The sequence below is a fragment of the Haliotis cracherodii genome, unplaced genomic scaffold, assembly GCF_022045235.1.
Source record: "Haliotis cracherodii isolate W230 unplaced genomic scaffold, xgHalCrac1.p SCAF_2, whole genome shotgun sequence".
In the NCBI taxonomy this organism is placed as follows: Eukaryota; Metazoa; Mollusca; class Gastropoda; order Lepetellida; family Haliotidae; genus Haliotis; species Haliotis cracherodii.
The window spans coordinates 15,797,409-15,822,526 of record NW_027266275.1 but is presented as its reverse complement, the minus strand read 5'-3'; the positions used below and the strand labels follow the sequence as shown (position 1 = coordinate 15,822,526).

The window sequence follows — 25,118 nt, the reverse complement described above, 5'->3', positions numbered from 1 at the left end:
TGGATAATGGTGATTATTATTTTGTATGATATACACAGATAACAATATCTGTAGCACTGCCCTTAAATGTTCACACACTCCCACCATGGGTGTTCCAGGAGCTACTCAACCTCTCTGCACACAGCCTACAACTTTACACAAACATTTACTACTGCATGTGTAAAGTTTACGGTAAAGCCTGGAAGTACAGGCACCAGCAAATTGGAAGCAGACGGCATGGCACCTCCGGGACAACACCTCAATTCTTGCTGTGCCTATTTCTGGCCAAAATGATTGCTCGCCATCTAACATGACACAAATTGAAGAGGGTAAAAGCTTTTCAACAACTTCAAAGTAGCAGCCAGTCTCTGTTTTAACCCATGTCCCAACTTGCTCCATCTTAAAGCAGACTCCATCATTATTCTGCAAAGGACGCTGAATCAGCGTAAATTCTATTTGCTGGTTCTTTCCTCTTTAGACCCTGTTAGCATGTTAAATCAAACAGTGGCTGAATTCTGTTACCCAGTCTGTCAAGCCAAGTCACTCGTAAATCACTTCAGCCAAAAAAATTAGTTAAAGCAATTCTGAAGACCTCTTAACTTGCAAGGATACACGTTCTGAATTATAGCACAGGGGAGCCTCAACAGCTTCTAATTTATTTGATGAACGAAATCGCTATTGGCATCGTAACCTGGCCTCCATCATTAAAGTTTGTGTCTAATTGAGAGTGTCTTGGTGGTTTTCGCATGGGGACGGGAATGATATTAAAGTTTCGACTAATCAGCTAGCTGGAGATCAATAATAGCACAATCGGGCAGTGCTCAGCTCTCAGAGGGTGATATCTGGACAATAGACCTTGTGGCTGTCTCCTCTCTGAGAGTGTACTTGACCTAATACTATCAGTTGTAGGATAGCTCTACCTGGACAATGTAATTGAAGCTTGAACATCAATAGGCTCATGTAAAAAAATATCCTTTTATTGTTCCTTTGTTATTTTCAGCATAAGTATTTTTATTCACAGCTGTCCCTTCACCAGATTTCCCTTTGGGTTGGGCTGACAATCAGCTAATTTTCATTTCCAGAACACAGATAGAGAGAAGCACCCTTCCTTCAGCTGAAGCTGCCTGTCTATAGTTCCCTCATGTGTAGCTTAACGCTGCATGAGTAGTAATTACGCTGTCTTTTACATCAGTCTTGGGAGCATACTTTTGATCACATAATGTGGTAGTCCAATATATAGTTTCTGTATCAAGGGAGCAATAAAAGAACAAATAAAGCTGATCATACAAATACATACTTCTACATGCATTATGTGATTGAATGTATCCCATGGCGCCGATGGAAATGGTAAATTTTGTAATGACGTTATACCATGGACTGTGCACCATGATAAACCAATACATGTATTTGGGCCAGGGGATATTCTGGTGAATACATTGGAACCCAGATTTACATGATATTGATATAAAGAACTATATACTTGCAAATTGTGAAGAATGGAACGGTTCCATGTGGATACTTGTTGGATGGGTGACCACAAATTAATTCATATCCAGCATCTTGCTGAGCTAGAATTACTAGCGTAAAACCTTACTCAAAAGTCTCAGATGACTCTGTATATAATCTTTGGTTTCATTTTTCCATATTTTTGTTCCATTCCACTATTATTTTCTGGTCAAGCTTCAAAAGATAGAAGGCCGGAGTACTGATGACTAAAGTGTTAATCCAATCCAAAGTGACATCCAATCGTCACACATGGTCACCACATCATGCTATAATTAATTGCAAAATGATAATTTAATTCGCTCCGTGACATACATCAAAGCATCATCCTTGAGAATGTCTGCTTTAGTCACATCACTCATTAATAGTTGTCAGTCACATAGGATTCTGTGACATCGGACGTGATGTTGGCTGTGCATTGCCCTACTACTAAAAAAACATTGTTCTTGCAACTGATAGTCTTAGCATGGTCCTGCCCTGGAGGCAACAGATGTGACTGTGATCGCTTCCGCTGTGGGTGTTGACTTGGGCCTCCCAGGGGAGGTAATTGAGATTTAGGGTACCCAGCGGACATTGTCAAGGGAGATAATTTCCATTGTGTCAAACAAAGGCTCATTTTCATAGTGTCATGAAAATCCTAATGAGTTAGTAATTATCACCCTGAAAATCAAATTAACGATAAAACTAATGTAAACTGATACTGTTTTTTCAAATGATTAGTTTAGACTGGAGGTTGTGAGACTGATGGCGTTCAAGAAACTGGCATTGTTGATGATGTTCAAGAAACTGTCAGTGTTCTAACAACGGGTTGGTGTGACATTGATTCATGTTATTTGCAGTCCTATATGAAAGGGGTCCGTGTTACATAATGGTTCTAGGTAGGAAGTGACAACATGGAGTCGATGGCTTGTGGTATATACAGGTTTACTTTATACAGATTGATATAATTATACAAGAAAGACTATGTGCCAGGTCAGCAAATAGTTGTTGCTCTCTCTCTCTCTCTCTCTCTCTCTCTCTCTCTCTCTCTCTCTCTCTCTCTCTCTCTCTCTCTCTCTCTCTCTCTCTCTCTCTCTCTCTCTCTCTCTCTCTCTCTCTCTCTCTCTCTCATATGGGGATTAACAATTGGCTACATCATGGCTACAGGGTAATTAATCTTTGGAATTAAATGTTCATTCAGGCAATGGCTGTGCCAAATCGGTTGCTATGACAGTTCATTCAACTTTATTGTCATAACTATATTTTACTACTGTTCTTTAAATGTACATTTATTGTTTATTTGTTTATTGTTTAATTCCCTCAGCAGCATCTTATTATTGGAGAACTATCTTCCAAAGTATAACAAAACAGTACATACTACATACACAAGGGACATGTATTGATATCTACGAAGTATATCACGATTATTGTGATATACGATATTCAACATTGTGATAGATTGCCAAATACAAATCAGGTTAGTAGTTCATTTTGGTTTTCACTTATATTTCACAGCAATGACATGTTACCAAATAGCTAAAGTGGCTGTCCACATGAAATATGGCACTAGTTCTAACTGAGTGTGACCAGTCTGGGACTTGTGTAATTTTGAACTCTGCATCATCTCCAAAACATGTGTAATTACCGATATGACTACAAGTCAATTCTTCCATAAATATAGTAATAGTCAGTGACATATATTAGTTTTTTTGTTTGTTTTTTGTTTAATGCCGCACTCAGCAATATTCCAGCTATATGACGGCGGTCTGTAAATAAACGAGTCTGGACCAGACATCATGAACATCGATCCACGCAATTGGGATCGATGACATGCATCAACCAATTCAGTGAGCCTGACCACCCAGTCACCTTTTACGGCAAGCATGGGTTGCTGAAGACCTATTCTACCCCGGATCTTCACGGGTCGACATATTAAATAGTGTGACGGTTGCACATCTCACAAACAGAATATTTAAACTTTAAAAAGAGGACAAAGGAACTATATGCAGCTGTGTAAGTATTGTGTAAGTATTGACAACTAAAATACTTGCCAAAAGTACTATGAGACATATTGTGATATGTTTTTGTGATTAACGCTGCAATATTTCAGCAGTAAATAATCGAGTCTGGACCAGACAATCCAGTGCTTGACATCATGAGCTTCAATCTACACAATTGGGATATGATGACCTGCACCAACCAAGTCAGCAAGCCTGGTGACATGTATGTCATATTGCCTTGGTTTGCTTGCCAGCTGAACGGTTTCACAGAAGGTAAGACTATTCCCAAATTGATGGCCATATCTTTTGGGAGCCATTACTATTCCTCATCATGAGAAAAATATTAAATGATGGTTTGTCTGATACTGTAAATTGGTTTTAGTAACTGAATAAGTGTTTCTTCAGCCACAGCATTCCTAATGTCACAATAAACTGATTTGTAAATGATAGAAATGAGGGTTCCTTCTTGGCATTGTGTGGCCACGGCAGTGTCAGTTTCTCTGACGAGAACCTAATTAATCCATGAGGGCCTAATCTGTGGAAGCTATGGTGTGTCACGGCCAGCAGGGACTTAACAGATTGGTCTGTATGGTCTTTGTTTGACCTGTGGATGTGGTCTAAGTGGAGCTGTGTTTACTCACAATAGATGTGATCAGTACAACTGAATCCAGTCTGTGGATCATCAGAGATGTAGCTCCATTGTGGAAGTTGACAGTCCATTTGTGCATCCATGCTGGGGGTCAGTCTTCTATTGTCAAACATGTGGGATCTTCTCGTGGGACAAACACGTGGATCTACCATCCATCTTGTGGGTCTAACATGTGGGTCTATTATCCATCTTTTGGGTCTAACATGTGGGCCTACCATCAACCTTGTGGTGCATTTTGTGGGTCAGAGTGAATGTAACGTCATTGTTGATATAAAAAAATATAAATCATAAATCCATCCTATGTGGACAACATCCAACATGAAAGTGGGATAAAAAAACATTTTCACAACAATATTCACCATCAAAATAAGATTATGGATACAATTTCCAGCAAAAACAAATGTCCTTGTTTGGAAATCTCATGATGAAATTAGTTGAATCGTTTCTGCTGCAGAAACTCTAACTCATTTAACCCCCAAATTACATTTCCATTACCCTTAATGAAGCCAGAATGCATCCATTGATGCAACCAACAAGCCATCATATGTCCTAATAAGGCAATATTTACTTTTTCCCTTTTTCATACCAGAGCATGTTTTTCGCCATCTTCTAATAGCAACAATAAATTAAGCGACAATGATTGTTTTGCTGTTTCCCAACAAGCCAGTCAATCATGTGTCGGCCATGTTGTTTGACATGCAGCATTAAGCACAGACGACGTTCCACTTATTATCCAGTCTAAGAACTAAATCGGGCGAATTGATTACGATTCAGTGATAGCATGTTGTCAAAATCAATAGCACTAATAACCAAGTTATCAACATAAATGAACATTCAAACAGAACCTCACAATGTGGAAAGAAAGTGTATCCAAGACGGTGAGGGTGTGATCCATAACTTACTTTTCAAAATATTTGTACATTTTCTGGCAGTGCTTGTAAGCACTGGTTTGTCTAGAAATGCCATAATATTGTGACATTAGTATAAACATAAGTGTTTGAACTGTAGCGGAGTGTGATCCATAAGCTAATTCAAAAAGTATCTGTAATTATTTTGTTGTCTACCTTGACAACACAACATGGACTACTCAAAAGAAGGTAAAGACCACTTGATTCTTTCATATAACTACAGTTAATCTGCCATTTGATCATTGTAGAGATTTTCAATAACTTCTTTTGGTAGTATACTTAAGGCTATGAAATTTATTCTTTTGCAAAGTCATTCTGTATAATCTATTATCTATGCATATATTGTCAGAAATACAAATAAATAAATACAGATTTTTCATCTATTCAAAAAATATGGTATCTAGGGGGAAAAAAGCCCAGACCTTGCAAAGGCGGATCCAGAGAGGGGGTGCCAGGGGTCCGGATCTCTCGACTTTTGAAAAACAAATGTAGTATGTTTTAGGCAGCAAAATGATCTGAGCGAGGATTTTGATATTTTGGACCCCTTTCTTTTAAAAATGCTGGGTCCGCTCTTGCCTTGTTCATGGCAAACAAACACTTTACCTGTTTTTGTACTTGTAAATATCGGTTTTGACCAGAAAGATATAATCTGGACCTGATATTTAAGATCGCACTGAATAATTTTCTCAGCATTCTCATGACATTACACCAGGTAAAATGTTAGCATAAGCGTAATGTTAACTATTTTCGTGGACTTAAATTCCTTCAAAACATGAGAGGTACTTCTTGTGTCTATTTATAACTTTATTGTCCTGCTCACAACACACTGGTTACTATAAGTAACACGGAATGACAAGTCAGTCAACACAAACAGTTACCATTGGATTACTTTCAGTCTCTCATACAGATCCCAGAGACTATATTTAATAAAATAATCATCCCACTTTCACCCCCTTCTCACCCCTAGCAGCCAATATCCATCCCTAGCTTGTCATCTCTCAGTTCTGAAGGGTGGAGGGGTAGCCTAGTGTTCCAAGCACTTGCTCGTCACCCCGAAGGCCTGGGTTCAATTCCCTACATGGGTAGAATGTGTGAAGCCCATTTCTGGTGTCCCTTGCCGTGGTATTATTTTCCTTGAATATTGCTCAACCAGACTGACCCTAGATCCGAAATTAAGAAACTTGAGGTTCTTTAATCCTCAAGGGTTCCATCACAGAATAAGTTTTATCTAACCTTATGCATAACTTTAATTCGGGGACTATGTTAGTCTAAGTTACTCTTAGCATTTCACAATGGGCTACATGAAGTAGAGATAATTTATGGATAACAACTTCTTTATTTAAGGCAATGTTTCAGTATAGATACTTATACCGTTGTCAAGCAAGGCAATGGTATAAGGATCTATAATGCCTATGAAACAATTCATGGGCTAAATAATAAGCAGTTGTAAAACTACCTGTTTCTAGAGGTCAACTAAACTCACACATGAAAATAAGCATTGTGTTCTACCCATCAGTTGCATGTATAATATGCATTATTCAGTATTACTGAGGATAAATACAAGTTCAAATTTCTAACACAAGTTAAAAGTGGCAGAAAAGGCAAATCGATCAGAAACGGGACCTACCATTCAATTCTGAACGGTTTCATTAGTAGTATTACTGGTGTAAATTATTAATCACAGCAAGCTGAGTTGTCAGTGAATTGCGTGACACGTTTAATGAAGATTGCAGCATCAGCACCAAAGTGGCAGGGTTACCATTATTATTTCAAAGCTGTTTTTATGTTACACACTCTTGATTAAACCAAAAACAAACTGCATTTAACCAGGCGTCAGTGATGTAGAGTTCATGTTGTCTGGATGTGGAGAAGGGTGATGTTCACTGAGATCCCTCACCTGTTTTGGACCACAGGAAATGTTAAGTCTATAAAGTTATGCCAAACTTTTAAAAAATAGTATGAAAATAATCAACATATTGAAATGACTAAAAAACTAGACTTTTTCCTTTGTTAAACTTCTGACATGATCAAGTACAATTGTACGTCTAAAATTAGTGAAAATTGCCAATTCTGCAAATTTCAAGCGAATATCTAACGATGAACGTGTCTGTGACCAAAAATGAATGTTATACCATATAACATATTTTCTTGAGTATTGTGCACACTTATCCCACCAAAAAAAGAGAGGTGGGCACCATACTCAAGAAAATACAGTATTTATACAGTCTTTATCTATATCTAAAAAAAAAATCAGTTTGGGTCAAAAGCATTTGAGTATGGCATCCTGGAAATTTGTTGATATTGTAAGTCTTATAAACAACAGTGTTGAAAGAAAGAGAGTTACATTTTCTTTTATGTGAACACATGGTAATTTGATAACCATTTAAAAAGTTTGTTCATTTCTTAAATTATGCAGTCCCTGTTGCCAAAACAGGGTCTCTACCACACCCTGTTGTGTACAGATTTGGCCGAACAGTTCAGTGACGACCACATTTTCTCCCTATATTAACTTATTAATTAAAAATCTGTAAAAAGAGTTCACTGTAGGTTTAAAATCCTGGCAGAATGTTCATCAACACTTCGGCATTATATTGGCACTGCTTGTCCCAATCTACAGATAACTTGGCATGTTTCCATGGTTTCTGGGACTTAAGAGTTAACGAGTCCCTATATATCACTCTGCTTAAAGGACAAATGTACACAGACAGATGGAGTATGATCGCACTTTACCACCATGGTCTTGACAACGCAGTGACCATTTTCTTGCTTTATAATTGTGCATATTGTTGATAAAAAAGTCACCTGCAACAGTGACATCCTATCATATTTCTAGTTAGTTGAAAGCTTGAACCATCCTTTTTTCTCATGACAGACATAAAACCTTTTTTCCCCCATAAATCATCCAGCAACGAGATTAACCTCTGGCTTTGTGATACTAACATAATCTTTATTTTGCAAAACCTACAAAACAACCTTACTGAGTAGAAAACAACACCTATCTTATATGTGGATTTGGTTGAATTCTAGAGACAAACAGTTTTACAATTGCCATTAAGAAGCATCACTGCTCCGTCAATCTAAATACCAGACTGCTCAGAATCCTCTCCCCAGTCGTTCAGTGAAATTACGTGAAATAACTTTATACCCCGTGAGCTAGACACACCTCTCGAAACAGTTCCCTGTTGGGCTTGTGATGGAAGAAGTTTATGGGCTAGAACAACAAAAGATGATCTCCTTCAAATAATGATCCCTTCTCATTCACAGGAAAGCAGTAAAACAGGAAGCAGAGTCTGATAAAAGAAGATTTAGTGTCCCAAGGAAGTCTGCACTGGCCTGGGTTAAAAAAAGCCATGATCACTGGGGATGGAAGTTTGTTTAGGTAGCTTAAAAGATGCACAAGCAAAAGCTGGTCTGGGAATCATGAAAAAGAAATATTACAGGAAGTCATGTAAGTTATCTCCCTTTGGTTGACAGTTTTGTTAATTTGTTTGTAGAATAATACTGCACTCAACAATATTCCAGCTATAAAATGACGGTCTTTAAATAATCAAGTCTGGACTAGACAATCCAGACATTGACATCATGAGCATCAATCTATGCAATTGGATGCAACAACCAAGTAAGTAAGCCTGACCATTTGATCCCGTTAATCACGCACCTCTTAAAAGAAGCATGGACCTTCCCACGATTTGGTTGATAGTAAGATTGAATCAAACAACAATTAATAAATTATTTTATATTAGCCTTTCGTAGTACAGTGTGAAATTCAAATTTGTGGGTTTCACTAACACAATATATATTTTGTTAATTTCAGATATGGGAATGATTGTATAAAAGATTTACTACGGAAAGCAGTTCAATTATTAAGTTAATATACCAAAAACAATCCTGATTGGTGCTGTCTGGTTTCTGTGCTATTTGTTTCACTGGAAAGTTGGTCATTCTTTTCAACAACTTGACACCAACCCAAACCATGAAATGGCAGGAATGACAATTTTCCGGAAATTTCCATTTAATTCTGGCATGTACTAGCTATACATTTCAATCCACGGCACATTTTTTCAAAGACATTTAATATTTCCCACCACTTCTGGATTTCTCCTTTGACAGCTACACCTGTCACAGGTCCATTAATGGTGATGGTCCCCGGCACACGCTGACGTCCCTCACATCCCGTCCGATGACCATGTAACCGAAAGACCCTACTTTCGAGTGAAACAAACGCTTTCAAGCTCAGCATGACATTTCCATGACACGCCGTATTCATGCCATCACTCAAAAAGGAAACGCCCTATCTGTGAACATGCTGTTATTTCCTCAGTGTTGGTAGTCTCTGACCATTTAACACAACAATAGTGACACCCCTGGCCATTGTCAATACTGGCCAGTCATTATGGAAAACATAGTCAAGCCGTAGCTATTGAATACGACACATGGTTACACCCCAAAAGCAAATATCTTGTTAAAGGGTCTCTGAAATAACCTTAGACTCATTGGTTTTATCATTGCGGGCAATTTAAGATGGTCTTATCCTTCAATCCAGCATGGGATCCATTGTACATGCAAATGCCATTTAAAGGTCTAGTATTCCATTTCCACTGCTGCAGTATTTATCTACTTCATTCATAGATTTGACAAATCAAGAAGAAATGGGCATTCATGTACTTCGGGGTGTATGCTTATGAGTGAGTAAGTGAGTGAGTTGGGTTATACCACACTGAACAGTTTGAGTGAGTGTGTGAGTGAGTGAGTGAGTTGGGTTATACCACATTGAACAGTATTCCAGTTATATCACGGCATGTCAGCTTAATTTGGGAGGAAAGCCCAAAGTGATGTAGACGTCAGACATTCACCACTTGGTAAAAGCCATAAGCACTGGAGAACAGAAACACTGATGTGAGGCTGTTGGCATACACTACAGACTACCTTCTTTCATAATGTGAGACTGTAGGCATAAACCATAGGCAACCTTGATCAATGAAGACTTCCTGACACAAAAGCCCTCATGACAAGGCACATTCATAAACCCATCTGACACACAGTCCCCATACTATACTGTCTGTCTGGACACTCCTGAATGTCAACCTACACAGTCAATGCGCGGTCATTTCAACCAGACAGCTAGACAATCATGGCCAACATCATCAAAATCCCAATACGTTAGGTCAACAAAACAGAATACAATGTTATCACCCAGCCAAACCAGACCACAGTTTAATCATCTTATGACAAAATAAACCTATTCAGGGCCTGACTATGTCCTTCCCCAGCCCAGATCATGGTGATCTGGTCAGACTGCCCAACGCAGCCACTGAAATTATAAATACTTTTGACATTTCCAGGCCTGACCCTGAAACCTGAGGTGTAAAATGTGACCATTCACCAAGACTAGGATCTGTAAAGCTCCTTACATTGTCATTAATTACTGATGCTGCGGTAAAGCGTGCATATTCTGCAGACTTGAACATGTCTGTAAGTCAGCACGACATTATGTTTATTCCACAAAAACATCATCAGGTGCCCAGAAACTTATTCTGACCTGCATGTTTTTTTTATCAAACGTTTATGTTCCATTCCAAGTTTTCTTCCATTGAACATTCACTACCTTTAAGTGATATTGACAAATGTCTTGTGCAGTATTGATTATCAATTACCACCAAATTGTTCAATTTTGTCTATTGAAAGCTATTGAAAACCATTCATTATATTAAATATATGATTCCTGAAAACAGACAATTACTGTTATGGAATTTCTAATTGTTCCTTCACTTTGGCAGGAATAGTAAATGGAGTGAATCAATTCGCTACAGTTGGCAATATTCCAGTTTGATTAAGGTAGCCTGTAGGGCTGTGATGAATAACTCAGGTATCCGGGTCGGGTGGGTACTGAGTAGGACCCGGGTACCCACAGGACTATCCGGAACTGTGGTTAGTCATGTGATATATTGTTTAAAGACAAAAATTATCTAGAACTCTATGGTTACACTACAAGTCACGAATGTTCACATTTCTTTCTAACTATGCACCCATTCCTTCTGATTGTTCATATGATTGAATAAAGATATAACTTAATTCAACTTCAGTGTATGAATGACCAGATTGTTTAATACATGTATCTAAATACATTTTGCCAAGACTATACTAAAAATGTTCCCAATCGGACATTTTGAGACATCTCCTGAGACCTACAGTGGGTACCCAGGTAGGGTCGGGTAATAGGGGGGTGGGTACCCGGGTAGTAAATTTAGACTCATCCCAGCCCTAGAAGCCTGTAATTACGATAGTAGTAGATAGTAAAGATATGGGAAACCAACAGTTCCAGGATTGGGTTATGATGATACACAATCAGACAGGCCATGTAATATAGCCACCCAATCCTCGTTTTAGTGGCCCCAATGGGATTCCAGGTTAAAATAGGTCCCCAGCAACCTATGCTGGTCATACCAGGCAACCAAATGGATGGATGGCCATGCTTGCCAACTTGGTCATCGTACCCCAATGGTGTGGATCGTTGCTCACGATATTGATTACTGGATTGACTTGATTCTTAACAGGCTGCCAGTGACTGATGGTGCATCGCATGGATGTACACAACTGACAAAGATCAGCCAAGTCAGCAAGCCTGACTACCCGATCCTGTTAGACACCTCTTACGACAAGCATCATCCCTGGGTTGCTGAAGAACAATAACCTGGATCTTCACTGGATTATATCAAAGAGGGTAAAATATAGAGAGTAAATAGAAGAGTGAGTAAACTATGTTTAAACATATTTTAACAGTATTCCAGTTATATCACGGCGTGTCAGCTTAATGTGGGAGGAAAGCCCGAAGTGATGCAGGTCTCATACGTTTGCCACTTCGGTGAAACCCACCAGCATGGATATGGTGCTGTCAAACCTAGAAACATAATCAGGGCAAACCTGGATTCAAACTCACAATCACAGGTTCCTGGCGAGCCCAAGGGACACAACTATGCACAGTTAATTGTGGCACCATAGACTACAGGGCCAACCATGCCCCCTTGAAACTACAGAACATTTCAGGATCTTACCATGACATTTCTTTACTTAACAATTACAACCTCTTTTGCTGCAGATTGAAAATTGATATGGAGAGCCATGCTGTACAATTTGAACATTTGTCCTGACAATGAATTGATGGATGACCAACAAGAGTGATCAAGAGCTCTAAAAATTTGATGATTTGACATGCAGCAATTCCACCATTACAAACTAGATTAATAGCTGGCTATATGTCATTAGAAACTGGCCATTAAACTGTACTGATGCATCATGGGTAAGTCCTACAAGATCTACTTCCTGTCCCATGGTGTTGGTGATGGAGCACTTCATCAATTATTTGTCAGTGGTAGATATTGACTTTTACTGTTTCCCTGGGTCACTAGATACGATCTTGTTAAGCTTATATTAGCAAACTCATTGACATTTAAAAGCTCTTATATTAGCTGGAGCCACAGCAGCTTATCAATATCCTCAAACTGGGTCTGTTTGATGTCCTGTTATGTAGGATCTATTCTGGAAATCAATTTAAAACAACTGCCAGGGTAGATCAGCTTGCAAAACTATGCCGACCATTGGATGACAGCTGTGCTTGAAAAAGTGAACACAAACTTGTCGCTAAGAAAAGCCTTTGTTCATGAAAGCTGATATCAAGATGCCATGCTTATGCGTGAATGAATGCATTATCTTTGATCAAACCTCTGAAATCAGAACCCTTCACTGCAGGGAGACCGCATGACATTTGGGATTAGCAGCAAGGCATAGACTATTCTTCTGAAGTATCAGCTCTTGTTTTTGTTTGCTTGTTTGTTGTATAATGTCGCACTCAGCAACAAGGGCTGATCAAGGGTCCAACATATCAAAATCAGCTCTCAGATAACTTTATTGTCTACAACACACTACATACTAAATTTGGTTTTCAAAAGGGGATCTCTTGACCCCCTCTGGATCCGACTATGAGCCATACTCCAGCTATATGATGATGGCTTGTAAATAACTGAGTCTGGATCAGACAAGCCGGTGATTGATATTGAAAGCAATGATCCATGCTGTCAGGATACGGTGATATGTAATTATTATTCTCTATATCAGTTCAGACGTCTATAGTCAGTTCACTCCCTTGCCTGGGGGAGATGACACTGGTCTGACAATGACAATGCTGGTCATTGGTTCTATTCTTCAACAGGACAATATTCTCACCAGCAAGCACTCTAGTCCATACCACTCTTCACCACACATTTAGTGACGTCTTAGTCATTTGTAGGGGGCACGGGTGGCCCAGTCGTCTAAGGCGCCGCGACTCGCTGTGCACAGTTGCGTCCCTTGGGCACGCCAGAAACCTATGATTGTGGGTTCGAATCCCGGTTCGCCCCGATTATGTTTCTAGGTTTGTCAGCACCATACCCGTGCTCGTGGGTTTCACCGAAATGGTAAACGTCTGAGACCTGCATCACTTTGGGCTTTCCTCCCACATTAAGCTGACACGTCGTGATATAACTGGAATACTGTTAAAAGCGGCGTTAAACCCAACTCACTCACTCACTCACTTAGTCATTTGTCCTCCAGCAAAGCACTCATCCTAACAAAGAGCCACTAGCTTTAAGTCAATGTATCTGTGAGCCAATACACCCTCCAGACAATTCATTTGAAGCAAAGGCCTACAGAGAACATGGAACCACAATGAAAACACATTCGATTGAACTCCACACAATACACAGCGCTCTGAAAGGAATGAAATGTGGCAAATCTCCTACAATGGCCATGTTGATATCACACAAGACTGATCTCATCACACCTCTCCAGACATAATTTCCTGTTGAGGCAACTTAGATGTTTGGGAAAAACACATTCGCATCACATGAATGACTGTATCGTCTGATGCAGCACCTCATCAGGCTGTTATTACTACCAGACATATTTCCTTGTGAGACAATACGTTGTTATATACACCACACAGGGACTTACCTGGGCTTTCCTAATGTGTCCTTGAGATTCTCAGACTCTCACTGATTTTAAGCACTGTACATGATCTGAAGAGTCAGAGTGAGTATGGTTTATGCTGCTTTTAGCAATATTCCAGCAATATCACGGCGGGGGACACCAGAAGTGGGCTTTACACATTGTACCCATGTCGGGAATCGAACCCGGGTCTTCGGCTTGATGAGCGAACGCTTTAACCACTAGGCTACCCGACCGCCCCATGATCTGAAGACTTATGCTAATAGTGTTAAGAAGTCAGATACAGAAAGTCTTAAGCATGTCAAGTTAGCTACAATACAAACATATCCATTGTAAACATTTTTGGAAAGCATTCAATGTAGGTGGTCTACAAACAAAATATATTTACAAATTCAACTTCCAAATTAACTTGAAAAACCAACATTAGTCCCAATTTGATACTAGTCACATACACCCAAAAATACTCTCAAAAGAAGTTTAAGATCACTCCTGCATTGACCAGATGACTTGACAGATTAACTATAGAAATATGAAAAAATTGGTTGTTCTCTAACTTCTTTTGATGGTATTTATTTATAGCAAAACAGGGGCGGTCGGGTAGCCTAGTGGTTAAAGCGTTCGCTCATCACGCCAAAGACCCGGGTTCAATTCCCGACATGGGTACAATGTGTGAAGCCCATTTCTGGTATCCCCCCCCCCCCCCCCCCCTCCGATATTGCTGGAATAATGCTAAAAGCGGCGTAAAACCATATTCACTCACTCACTCACTATAGCAAAACACAAGAACAATGGGTGTCTTCGTTAGTGTGTCCATGGCTCAGCTTCAGCCATCAGTTTGTAAAATGCAGTTGTCTTGTGTTTTAAACACTAACAAAATACATGTTCTTATTACGGCATCAAATAGTGAATTGTCCCAAAAATATTTGTAACAAGGTCTCTTTTTGTAAAATTTCATTTTTTTATGTGGATAAGTTTTTTTAATCATCTAATACAAATATAAAAGGTCTAAAGGCCGTACATATCACTATAGAAATTAATCCTGAGAGTTTTTAAGGTTCATGTTTTCATGCTGTCTATACAAAATACTCAGCACCGAGGCTATATTTGTATGTTCTTGCTTTATCTCCACCCAAAGGACCAGACAAGTAATGTTCTCCAGCAGCCTAGTTTTGCATCCTGCATACAGGAAGTTGACATACTGCCATTGTGAACCACAGCTTCAATGAGCCGTCCACATTACATTTGTTTGAAGTACGGCAGTCGGTGTATATAAAGCCTGTATTATAGAGTCGGGGCTGTAGGGCACCCATTACGCTAAGTGAAAATACATATAAAACACAAACATGGATAATAACGGGTAAACTGACAGCTTCTGTGGTTAGATGTTGACAGAACAGAATCTCTGTAGGATGTCAATATAAAACGATGTACCTCTAAGATGTGTCTGATGTCTTCAGTCGAAGGCATCAAAATACATGTAATTCACGGGGAAGGCAAATTGGGGAGAAATTGTGACATGGTTCAAAATTTGATTTTGTTAATGTTCTTATGAATTGAGAATTTTTTAATTCAATTTAGCTATTTGTATTGTCATTTGTTGCAGACTGGGGCCGAATATAAGCCTCTGAGCAGGTATCATTGATGATTTCCGAGCCTCTAAAACTTGTGGATAGCCAATCAAAATCAATCCCCGGGGTACAATACATAAATAACCAAAAGCTTATCTATCGTCTTGATTTGTTGCTATATATACCCTCCATCATTTGTTTTTATTGTTTACAATTACTGTAATTATTATACATAATACTCACTTTTTTAATAATATATAGACTTCAAAATTAGGGGTGCGTATTTATACACAAAAACTAAATATTACACCCTTTTCCCAAGTGAGCAGCCAAACAACTGAATGGTATGACCATGATGACCGGAAATTACCGGTATTAAATCCACTGATGGATATGTGTAAGCATACATCCCACCATTTACCTTCATTTGTGTGTGATAATGATGATATATTGAATATGTATTACCACTTCATTGTTTCAACTACCATCTTCCAAAAAATGCAAAGATCTGCTCATGTGATGCTCATTGAGGATTTGTTGCTTTGGTTTATTTGTAAATTATTTTTTAATCACTTTGTGAAGGTCAAGTCTCTTCGAGTTGTCTATGTTAAGATCCGGGGTACATTAGGTCTCCAGCAACCCATGCTTGCCGCAGAAAGGCGACTATGCGTAAGAGGCTATGTCGTAAGAGGCGACTAACGGGATCGGGTGGTCAGACTCACTGACTTGGTTGATGCATGTCATCAATCCCAATTGCATGGATCAATGCGCATGATGGCAATCACTGGATTGTCTGGTCCAGACTTGATTATTTACAGACCGCTGTCATATAGCTGGAATATTGCTGAGTACAGCGTTAAACAACAAAAAGAACAAATCAATTGTCTATGACAATCCTATTCCCATGTGTTTAATTTCCATAGTAACTCTGTTCCTTGGTTGTAATCAGGCTTAAGTGAGTTTCTGACCTGTGTGTTATAGTATGATAGTATTGATATTTAAACCTCACAGGTCTACACATCGTGAGGCCATCTTAATCAAAGACAAAAAACACCGTAGCAGGGAAATATCCATTACAGTTAGGCCCTTATAAAACATGTGTCTTATTCCTTATAATCAACCAACATCGTCTCCAACTTAAAACTTAAAACAAAATCATACATGCTAAATTTGTTTGGGTTATTTTCCATTTAAAATTTGCACATTTTGATGTAACCCATCTTGACCATGCTGCGATCAGCAATGACATTTGTGATTTCAGCTTTTATTAAAGCCGACACAAACATACTCCTCTTCTTTTCGTTTTATTGTTTTCAATTACAGTAATTATTATGTATAGTATGAAGATACAAAGAATGATATGCTTACCTTTGTATGAATTCATATTTTAATTCTTGATATATTTTCAAAAGTATTACTGTATTTTTTTAAATTGTAATAGTGGTGGTAAAAAACTGCAAAACAGATCTGGTAAGATCAGGTACGATAAGAACAAGCATAAATAACCAATGAAGCATGTAAACACATACTGGCTGACAGCAACAAGCCAAATTGTAAGGTGAGGTGAGGTGAAATTGGGTTTAACGTCGCGTCAAAGATTATTGCACTTATATAGCCACGTGCATGTACGTGTGTGAGTGGCTGCTTGTACTAGTCCGAACTGATGCCGATTTATAGTGCTAGCTCACTGAGATACCATGCCTCAGTTTAACATGAATACCCCACACAGACACAGTATACGGACTCCGAGCCGACCAGTCCTTCTTTTAGCCCCTTAATGTCGAGCGCCAGACAGGGTAACATCAAGTACCATCTTTTAACGCCTTTCGGTATGACGCGGCCGGTGATCTTCTGCTCTCCGGGCGGAGGCTCTACCACTAGACCACATTGTACAGCATGGGGTTACCAGGACACCCCTACTGAAATCAGCAGTCATTCTGACAACACAATCACTGTTACTTGTGTAGTGAACAAAGAACACTAGCGGTCTATATCAGCATCAGCTGTTTTGGGATGTGAGGTGTGTCCATTTCAGAGACACCATGTCCATGTCCACTGTATAATGTGAGGTGGAATTAAGAGAGTCCACTATAGAGAATGTCCACTTAATAGTGTGATGTGGGATTCACTGTATAATGTGAGGTGGAATTCAGGGTGTCCATTTCAGAGGGTGTCCACTGTATAATGTGAGGTGGAATTAAGAATGTCCAGCATAGAGAATGTCCACTTAATAGTGTGATGTGGGATTCACTGTATAATGTGAGGTGGAATTCAGGGTGTCCAGGTTAGAGAGTGTCCACTGTAAAGTGTGAGGGTGAATTCAGGGTGTCCAGGTTAGTGAGTGTCCACTGTATAATATGTGGTGGAATTCAGTGGTCATATTTGAGAATGTCCACTGTTTATTATGAGGCAGAATTCAGAATGTCCTGTTTAGAAAGTTCCATTGTGAAATGTGAGGTGGAATTAAGAGTGTCCAATGTACAAAGGTTATAAACTGAGTACTTACTTTCTCTCTATACACATAGGCCACTATTCCGATGGAAACTTGGAGGAGGAAGGCAACGATGGTCCCCACCAGAAACTGAAATATAATGATCAAGCATTACTACTATATAATATACATGTGACCCAAAGGGGAAAAGAGACCTTGTTGATGCTAGGGTACAATTGTGCTGTGATAAAGAATGATATTTGAGGTCAATTTACTTCTGCATAAATCGCCATGAGTTTGGACTGTACAAAAATATCTTATTCTTCTCTCATTAGTTTGCAATGTAATAAAACATTATTTCAAAACATTTCAGCATACATGTCTTCTTTCAATTATCAGACGCTATATAAAAATACTGCAATCATTACATAAACAGTTATGAGTCTGAAAATGGGACTTTGTAGAAAATGAGTCCAAAAGTTTGATGTCATGTATCACTGTAATATATATGAACTGAATGTTATGAATTGTATTTTTCGGGTCCTAGGATACTGTAGTTCTAAAACATAATAAGAAGTCAAAATGTGATTTTTCACCCATAAGGTCCCCTTTCTCATGGTTGGTCACAATTATGATGAATATCTGGGGCAGATTGGGTCTTTAGCAGTCCATGCTAGCTGTAAAAGGCGACTTTATAATATGTTTGTCGTAAGAGGCAACTAATGGGATCGGGTGGTCAGGCTCACTGACTTGATTGATGCATGTCATCGTATCCCAATGGCGTGGATCGATGCTCATGATGTCATTCACTGGATTCAATTATTTAGACTGCCATTATTTCGCTGGAATATTGCTGTGTGCGGCGTAAAACAACAAACAGAACAGAACCATTACCAATTTAGTATAGGGCCTTTTGTATTGTGGTAAAACACAGTCTGTCTGTGCTTCTACTCAAAGACACAAATTGAAATCATTGAATCATGCTTCAAATTGTTATTTCACCAGTTGTATCAAGTACATTTCAATGGATGTTTCAATCAATTTACTGCTTCATCAAGAATCAAAAGGATTTTGTATAAATGTATAGGTGCTATTTGAGATGGACATCAGAATACGATGTGGACTCATCAAGTCTTATATGCAGTTTTCGTTATAATGTATACATAGCTGTGTAATACTAGGTCAATTTCCAATCAAATTCTACACAAATCACAGAGAAGCTTGAATCATGTGCTACCCACCTGTCAGAATTAAATGACATTACAAACCTTTATCAGGAAACTATTCAGAGCTCGAGATAAGCTGTGTATTTGCGTAAAATACACACAAAATAACGGAAATATGCAGACAAATCAAATCCTATTAACAAAAACAATAAATATGCTTTGAAATAAACTAACTGCGTATATTATAACTGCTAGATAAAATGATTGTGCATCAGCCGAGCACCACATTCACTAACCGACAGTTACATGCGGAAAGCTTCTGCAACAAACATCCTGTTGCCAATTGAAAAACACATCAATGTGCCTCGTCAGTGTACATCTTGTATCTTAATTAGTTACTGATTGGTGCTTAAAGAAAACGACAAAGTAACAAAAAATGTTTTTCCGGGGAGGGAGTCGCAAGCAGACACAGACGGGTATACTACTATTTACATAGCTTCAAAAGGAATACAGGGAGTTACAAAACAGGTGTTAAGTTTAATACCCAAATGTGAAGAAACAGGTATTTGAATACCCTCTAAAACTTGTGGATACCCAATCAAAATAAAACTCCTGGGAAAATACCCGAATGTGAAGAAACAGGTATCTGAATACCCTCTAAAACTTGTGGATACCCAATCAAAATCAAACTCCTGGGAAAATACCCAAATGTGAAGAAACAGGTATTTGAATACCCTCTAAAACTTGTCGATACCCAATCAAAATCAAACCCCTGGTTAAAATACCCAAATAACCAAAAGGGTATCCATAGCTCTGAACTAATAATACTTTGTACAAAGTTATATAAATCAGTTGTAGAAATCTAGAAATGTCAAGATTGATATTTAAACACTAAGAACCCTCCAACAATTTTTCTGTCTGGCATAATTTCATCATTTTCCCATTAAGGGACACATTCTTTCTGACAGAACGAACAAACACTTTTCACAGCACAATGAGTCATTTATTCAAGCGCAAAATTAGAAACAGAAAATGATTCCTTTGATGTAGTCTCAAACTAAATAGTTATGCGGGCAACATGACATTCTATTTTCAGCCTCGGACCAACTGGATTGCATCAAGTCTATTTATAACCTAAAAAATTGAATCCCACCTCCCTTTCATCAACACTGTCCGTGAATCTAGCACGATTTCTAATATGGAACACATAACCATGAAACTAATCCACTCTTGTCACTAGCAGAGTGATCAAAGAGGAAGTTGGTAAACGAAAGTGAATAGGTGCATAACAGTTTGACACAAGGGTTGCGCCGATTCACACCAATCTAGTCTCATCACCCATGACAATCCTTTGAATATCGAACAAAATTCATTGTGAATCGCTTATTGATTCTTCACGAAGCTATCCCGTATGAAAAGGGCTCATTGTCCACTAAGTCTCTATAGACTTGGGCAGGAAGTCTGTCAGTCTCAGTTCAGAGGATTTGCATTCATTGGTTCAACAACATACATGAAATGCCTCCAAGTGTATTTATTATGCAACAAGGGTTTAACATGCTATCGAGAAAATTTACGAGTGATCAGTGAAAATTTAAATGGATTATCAGTACGAGTGACCAGCATACCCATCATTGATTGGTTGGAAGGAAGTTGAAGGAAGTAACATGACACTACCAAGTGTGAATTGGTACGAGTTTAGAGGCTTAATTTCAGTTCCCCTGGGCTGCTGGTGATATGGCCGAGGATTCCTTTGGGCGATGAAATAAATATCATGTAAACACAATTGTAAGGACTGGCTGTATTGATGGCTGGCATCATGGAAAGTGTATATTGTGAGTTATGGATTTGTGGTGGCATTCCCTCAGGGTTATCATCGTGATCATTGCCTCCATAAAAGTGCAAAAAAATAACAGGCGAAAAGTTTGCTCTATTTCAATTCCATGTGTAAATTAACCATAAATTTGATTCCCAGTCCCCTAATGTAAACTGTCAGGATAATGCAAGAAAATCTATCAGACATGTCAGAGGAGAATTCGGGATTCACGATAATTTTTTATTGAGCATATTTTGAAATTCACTACATTAATCTTTCCTCATATTGCTTAGGTTTATAGCTTGAAGGGAGTTGCAGCAGAAACAGTCATATTGCACTTGATTGATGATGGAAACCGTTATTGATCTGCTCGTCTCATGGATGGCTGATCTTGTGATAGCGAGTCCAGGATGCGAATATCTCCGAGACACTGACTGATACAACACTGGGTGGAAGGGTGGGAAGCTGGATGGGCAGATCGGACATAAGATGATGGGTAGATGGGTGATACAATGGATGGGTAGATGGGTGATACGATGGATGGGTAGATGGGTGAAAAGCCATGGGTAGATGGGTGATAAGATGGATGGGTAGATGGGCGATAAGGAATGGGTAGATGGGTGATAAGATGGATGGGTAGATGGGCGATAAGGAATGGGTAGATGGGTGATACGATGGATGGGTAGATGGGTGATAAGATGGATGGGTAGATGGGCGATAAGGAATGGGTAGATGGGTGATACGATGGATGGGTAGATGGGTGATAAGATGGATGGGTAGATGGGCGATAAGGAATGGGTAGATGGGTGATACGATGGATGGGTAGATGGGTGATAAGATGGATGGGTAGATGGGCGATAAGGAATGGGTAGATGGGTGATACGATGGATGGGTAGATGGGTGATAAGATGGATGGGTAGATGGGCGATAAGGAATGGGTAGATGGGTGATGAGATGGATGGGTAGATGGGTGATACGATGGATGGGTAAATGGGTGATAAGATGGATGGGTAGATGGGCGATAAGGAATGGGTAGATGGGTGATGAGATGGATGGGTAGATGGGTGATAAGGGATGGGTAGATAGGTGGTAAGATGGATGGGTAGATAGGTGATATGATGGATGGGTAGATGGGTGATAAGCAGGGGTCCGGAAAATTTAAAATCCCAATCGGACATTTACATTTATGCCACGCCCCCTTCAAACAGCGTGTTTTAGTACGACTTTTTACACACAAATTACAAGTTGTTACGTATTCATAATATGATGAATTATGAATTGTTTCAATTTAAATTGTTTAATTCACCGGACAATTAATAACAAATAATATCATTTTAGATATATATGGAAAACATTCGTTTGTTTCTGTTATAATAACGATCTGTCAACGTTGTGAACGGTCTAATTAATATTCATGAGTCTGCTAGAGTGTACGCGTTGTAACATTTGGATCGAGATTATTTAAAACAAGACAGATAATATAATCATAAATCCTAAACTATTGTTGATAGCAGTAGTTATTTGAATACTTTTTCATCTGTACTTAATTATTGACCATAAAAAAATTTGTTATCGATCGTCACAGAAAGCAAAATGGCGGTCAATCAAGATTCAATATACGACTAGCTACTGAAAACAATAAAATCTGCAAATCCTTGTTGTATGTCAACCAAGTGAAAGTCGTTAGCCACGACTTACAAAATGATCATTCAGACTTTGAGGGTTTGAGGGTTTGGCAGATCCGCTCGACTGATCTGCATCGGTCGACTGGCTGTCGTCACGCTTTCGCTTCTTGACTGAGGTTACGTATCGTAGCATTGTGAGGATAATGAGGTATATCGATGATGCAAGATATTTATGTACAGTTGTAAATACATTTTACTCAAATTAACAAGATGTTCTCAGTAATAAATCCTTGATTAATCAGTGTCAACTCAGTTTATTGCCTATTACAGTGATTGACCGATTGGACTATCATTCTAGGTACGATGTATTTACAGCAATCAAAACAAACAAAGCTTGTCAGTGTAGATAATCTTCATTGTGTTACAACTGCAGACAGAAATTGCTCAGTCCTAACTGTTGATCATGTCCGGTCAAAATTTAAGAATGTCCGGACAATACTTTTTAAAATGTCCGGACAGAAAAATTTAAATGTCCGGTAAGCAATATTTTAGACCGGACATTTGAGATTCCCAATCGGACATGTCCGGCGCATATGACGGTTTCCGGACCCCTGGTGATAAGGGATGGGTAGATAGGTGGTAAGTTGGGTGGGTAGATGGGTGATAAGATGGATGGGTAAAAGGGTGATAAGGGATGGGTGATAAGAGATGGGTGGATCGGCGATAAGATGGCAGGGTAGATGATTGATAAGATGGATAGGTGGATGGGTGATAAGATGGTTGGGCAGATGGGTGATAAGATGGATTGGTAGATTGGTGATAAGATGGATTGGTAGATTGGTGATAAGATGGATCGGTAGATGTGTGATAAGAGGGTTGGTAGGGAGTGAATGTTCAATGTTTAAGCCGCACTGATAGTTCATATTCCAGATATTCTATGGCTGTCACTAAATCAGTAAGATTGGTTCAGGCAAACCTGTGGTTGACAGCATGAAGAACACTGTCAGGGCACGATAACAAGACTATCGGGACATGATGACAGACTATGGGGACATGATGACACACTATTAGTGTGGTCTCACAGTGTAACCAGTCACTGGTCAGCTGGAATGGAGACCCGGGGAGATGAGAACCTACCCTGATCAGTATTCCTTCATGCTCAGGCTGTCAAGCACTGACAATACTTGCTCAATACTTAGACATTTCCAAGATGTAGTCAGCAGTATTTAATATATACGACTCAAAAGAAGTCAAAGAACACCAAACTCTTTCATATTACTTAGTTTATATGTCTGTCATGACCTTACAGATTCACTTTTGTATTATAAAAGAATCAGGTGTTCTCTAACTTCTTTTGTGTAGTATATATTGAATACTGCTGACTACAGCCTAAACCAACATTCACTGTTAATCTGGTAAACACGGTAATCTAAACTATTTCTTTTCCATTAGATCTGTTTAGACTGATAACATTCAATTATTATGATTATACATCACTGTGAGGCCTGGGCATGAACCCCCTCATCTCCCGTGACAACCACAACATCATCAGCAGCCTATGTGATGGGCATTTACAACACTCATGTTGATAAAATCACCCAGTGAAACACAACACGTGTCAGTTAGGGTATAAATAATTCATATGCACCAGCTATCTGGTAACATAGAGTAAATACATTGCTAGACCCAGATGGAGTGGATTACATGGAGACTTTGTATCAATATGTACAGTTATACCTGTAGTACTCCTCCCTATAACACCTGTGCACATCACAAAGCACTGCCAATCCTTTAATATCAGTTGAATGTTTTTTGATGTTTAACCCCACACTCAGCATTTCAGCTATATGATGGTATGTACCAGACATAAATTGTGATTGAGCAATGTTCCATACTGACAGGGTACGTTGATACGCATTCAATTAAGTCACTGAGTCTGACTCCAGATCCATACAGTCGTCTTGTACACCATGTAACGGTTGTTGCCTGAGGACCTATTCTTTGCAATATGACATCATATCGCTTCCACAAATCTATCAGCCTTGAGAATCTTTAAAGTGCACAAGCACAAAAATCAGAAAGTTCAATCCCTTGATCTGTTGTGGGTCATCTACAGAAGCTATTTGCATTTTCTTGTCAAATAATATGTTTATCTCATCAAGTGGCCTGACAAGGTTGAACCTAATGTGGAATATTAACATTTTCTTATTGTAATTAGGGTAGTAATCAACTCTCTGATTGATCTACATAATAAAATTTCAGATAGCAGACAAACAAAGTGGTCTTGCAATACTGACAACTCACACTTAGGACTGCCAATTAGATGAGCTCGGTCCTATTTAATATGCAGATGAGAGGTCAAATGTGGTTCAACTCCAACACAAGGTCAATATACCTCTTCACACACCATCACTGGTGTTGGATCTCGTTGCTGCAATATCAGCACTGAGTGGTGAAAGCACCCAACCCTTTAATCATAATGTGTAACTAATCTTGACCAACCAACTTAATGTCCCGG

General features: G+C 39.0%; 1 protein-coding gene across 1 annotated transcript in view; it reads right to left on the bottom strand.

Annotated features, from left to right (window-relative positions):
• LOC139468752 (tetraspanin-15-like) overlaps window positions 1-25,118 on the bottom strand; it is a 91,095-nt gene that overhangs the window by 36,256 nt on the left and 29,721 nt on the right. The window contains exon 3 of the mRNA XM_071250883.1: window positions 18,072-18,146. Coding sequence (XP_071106984.1) covers window positions 18,072-18,146 — 75 coding nt within the window. The remainder of the gene's footprint in view (window positions 1-18,071; window positions 18,147-25,118) is intronic.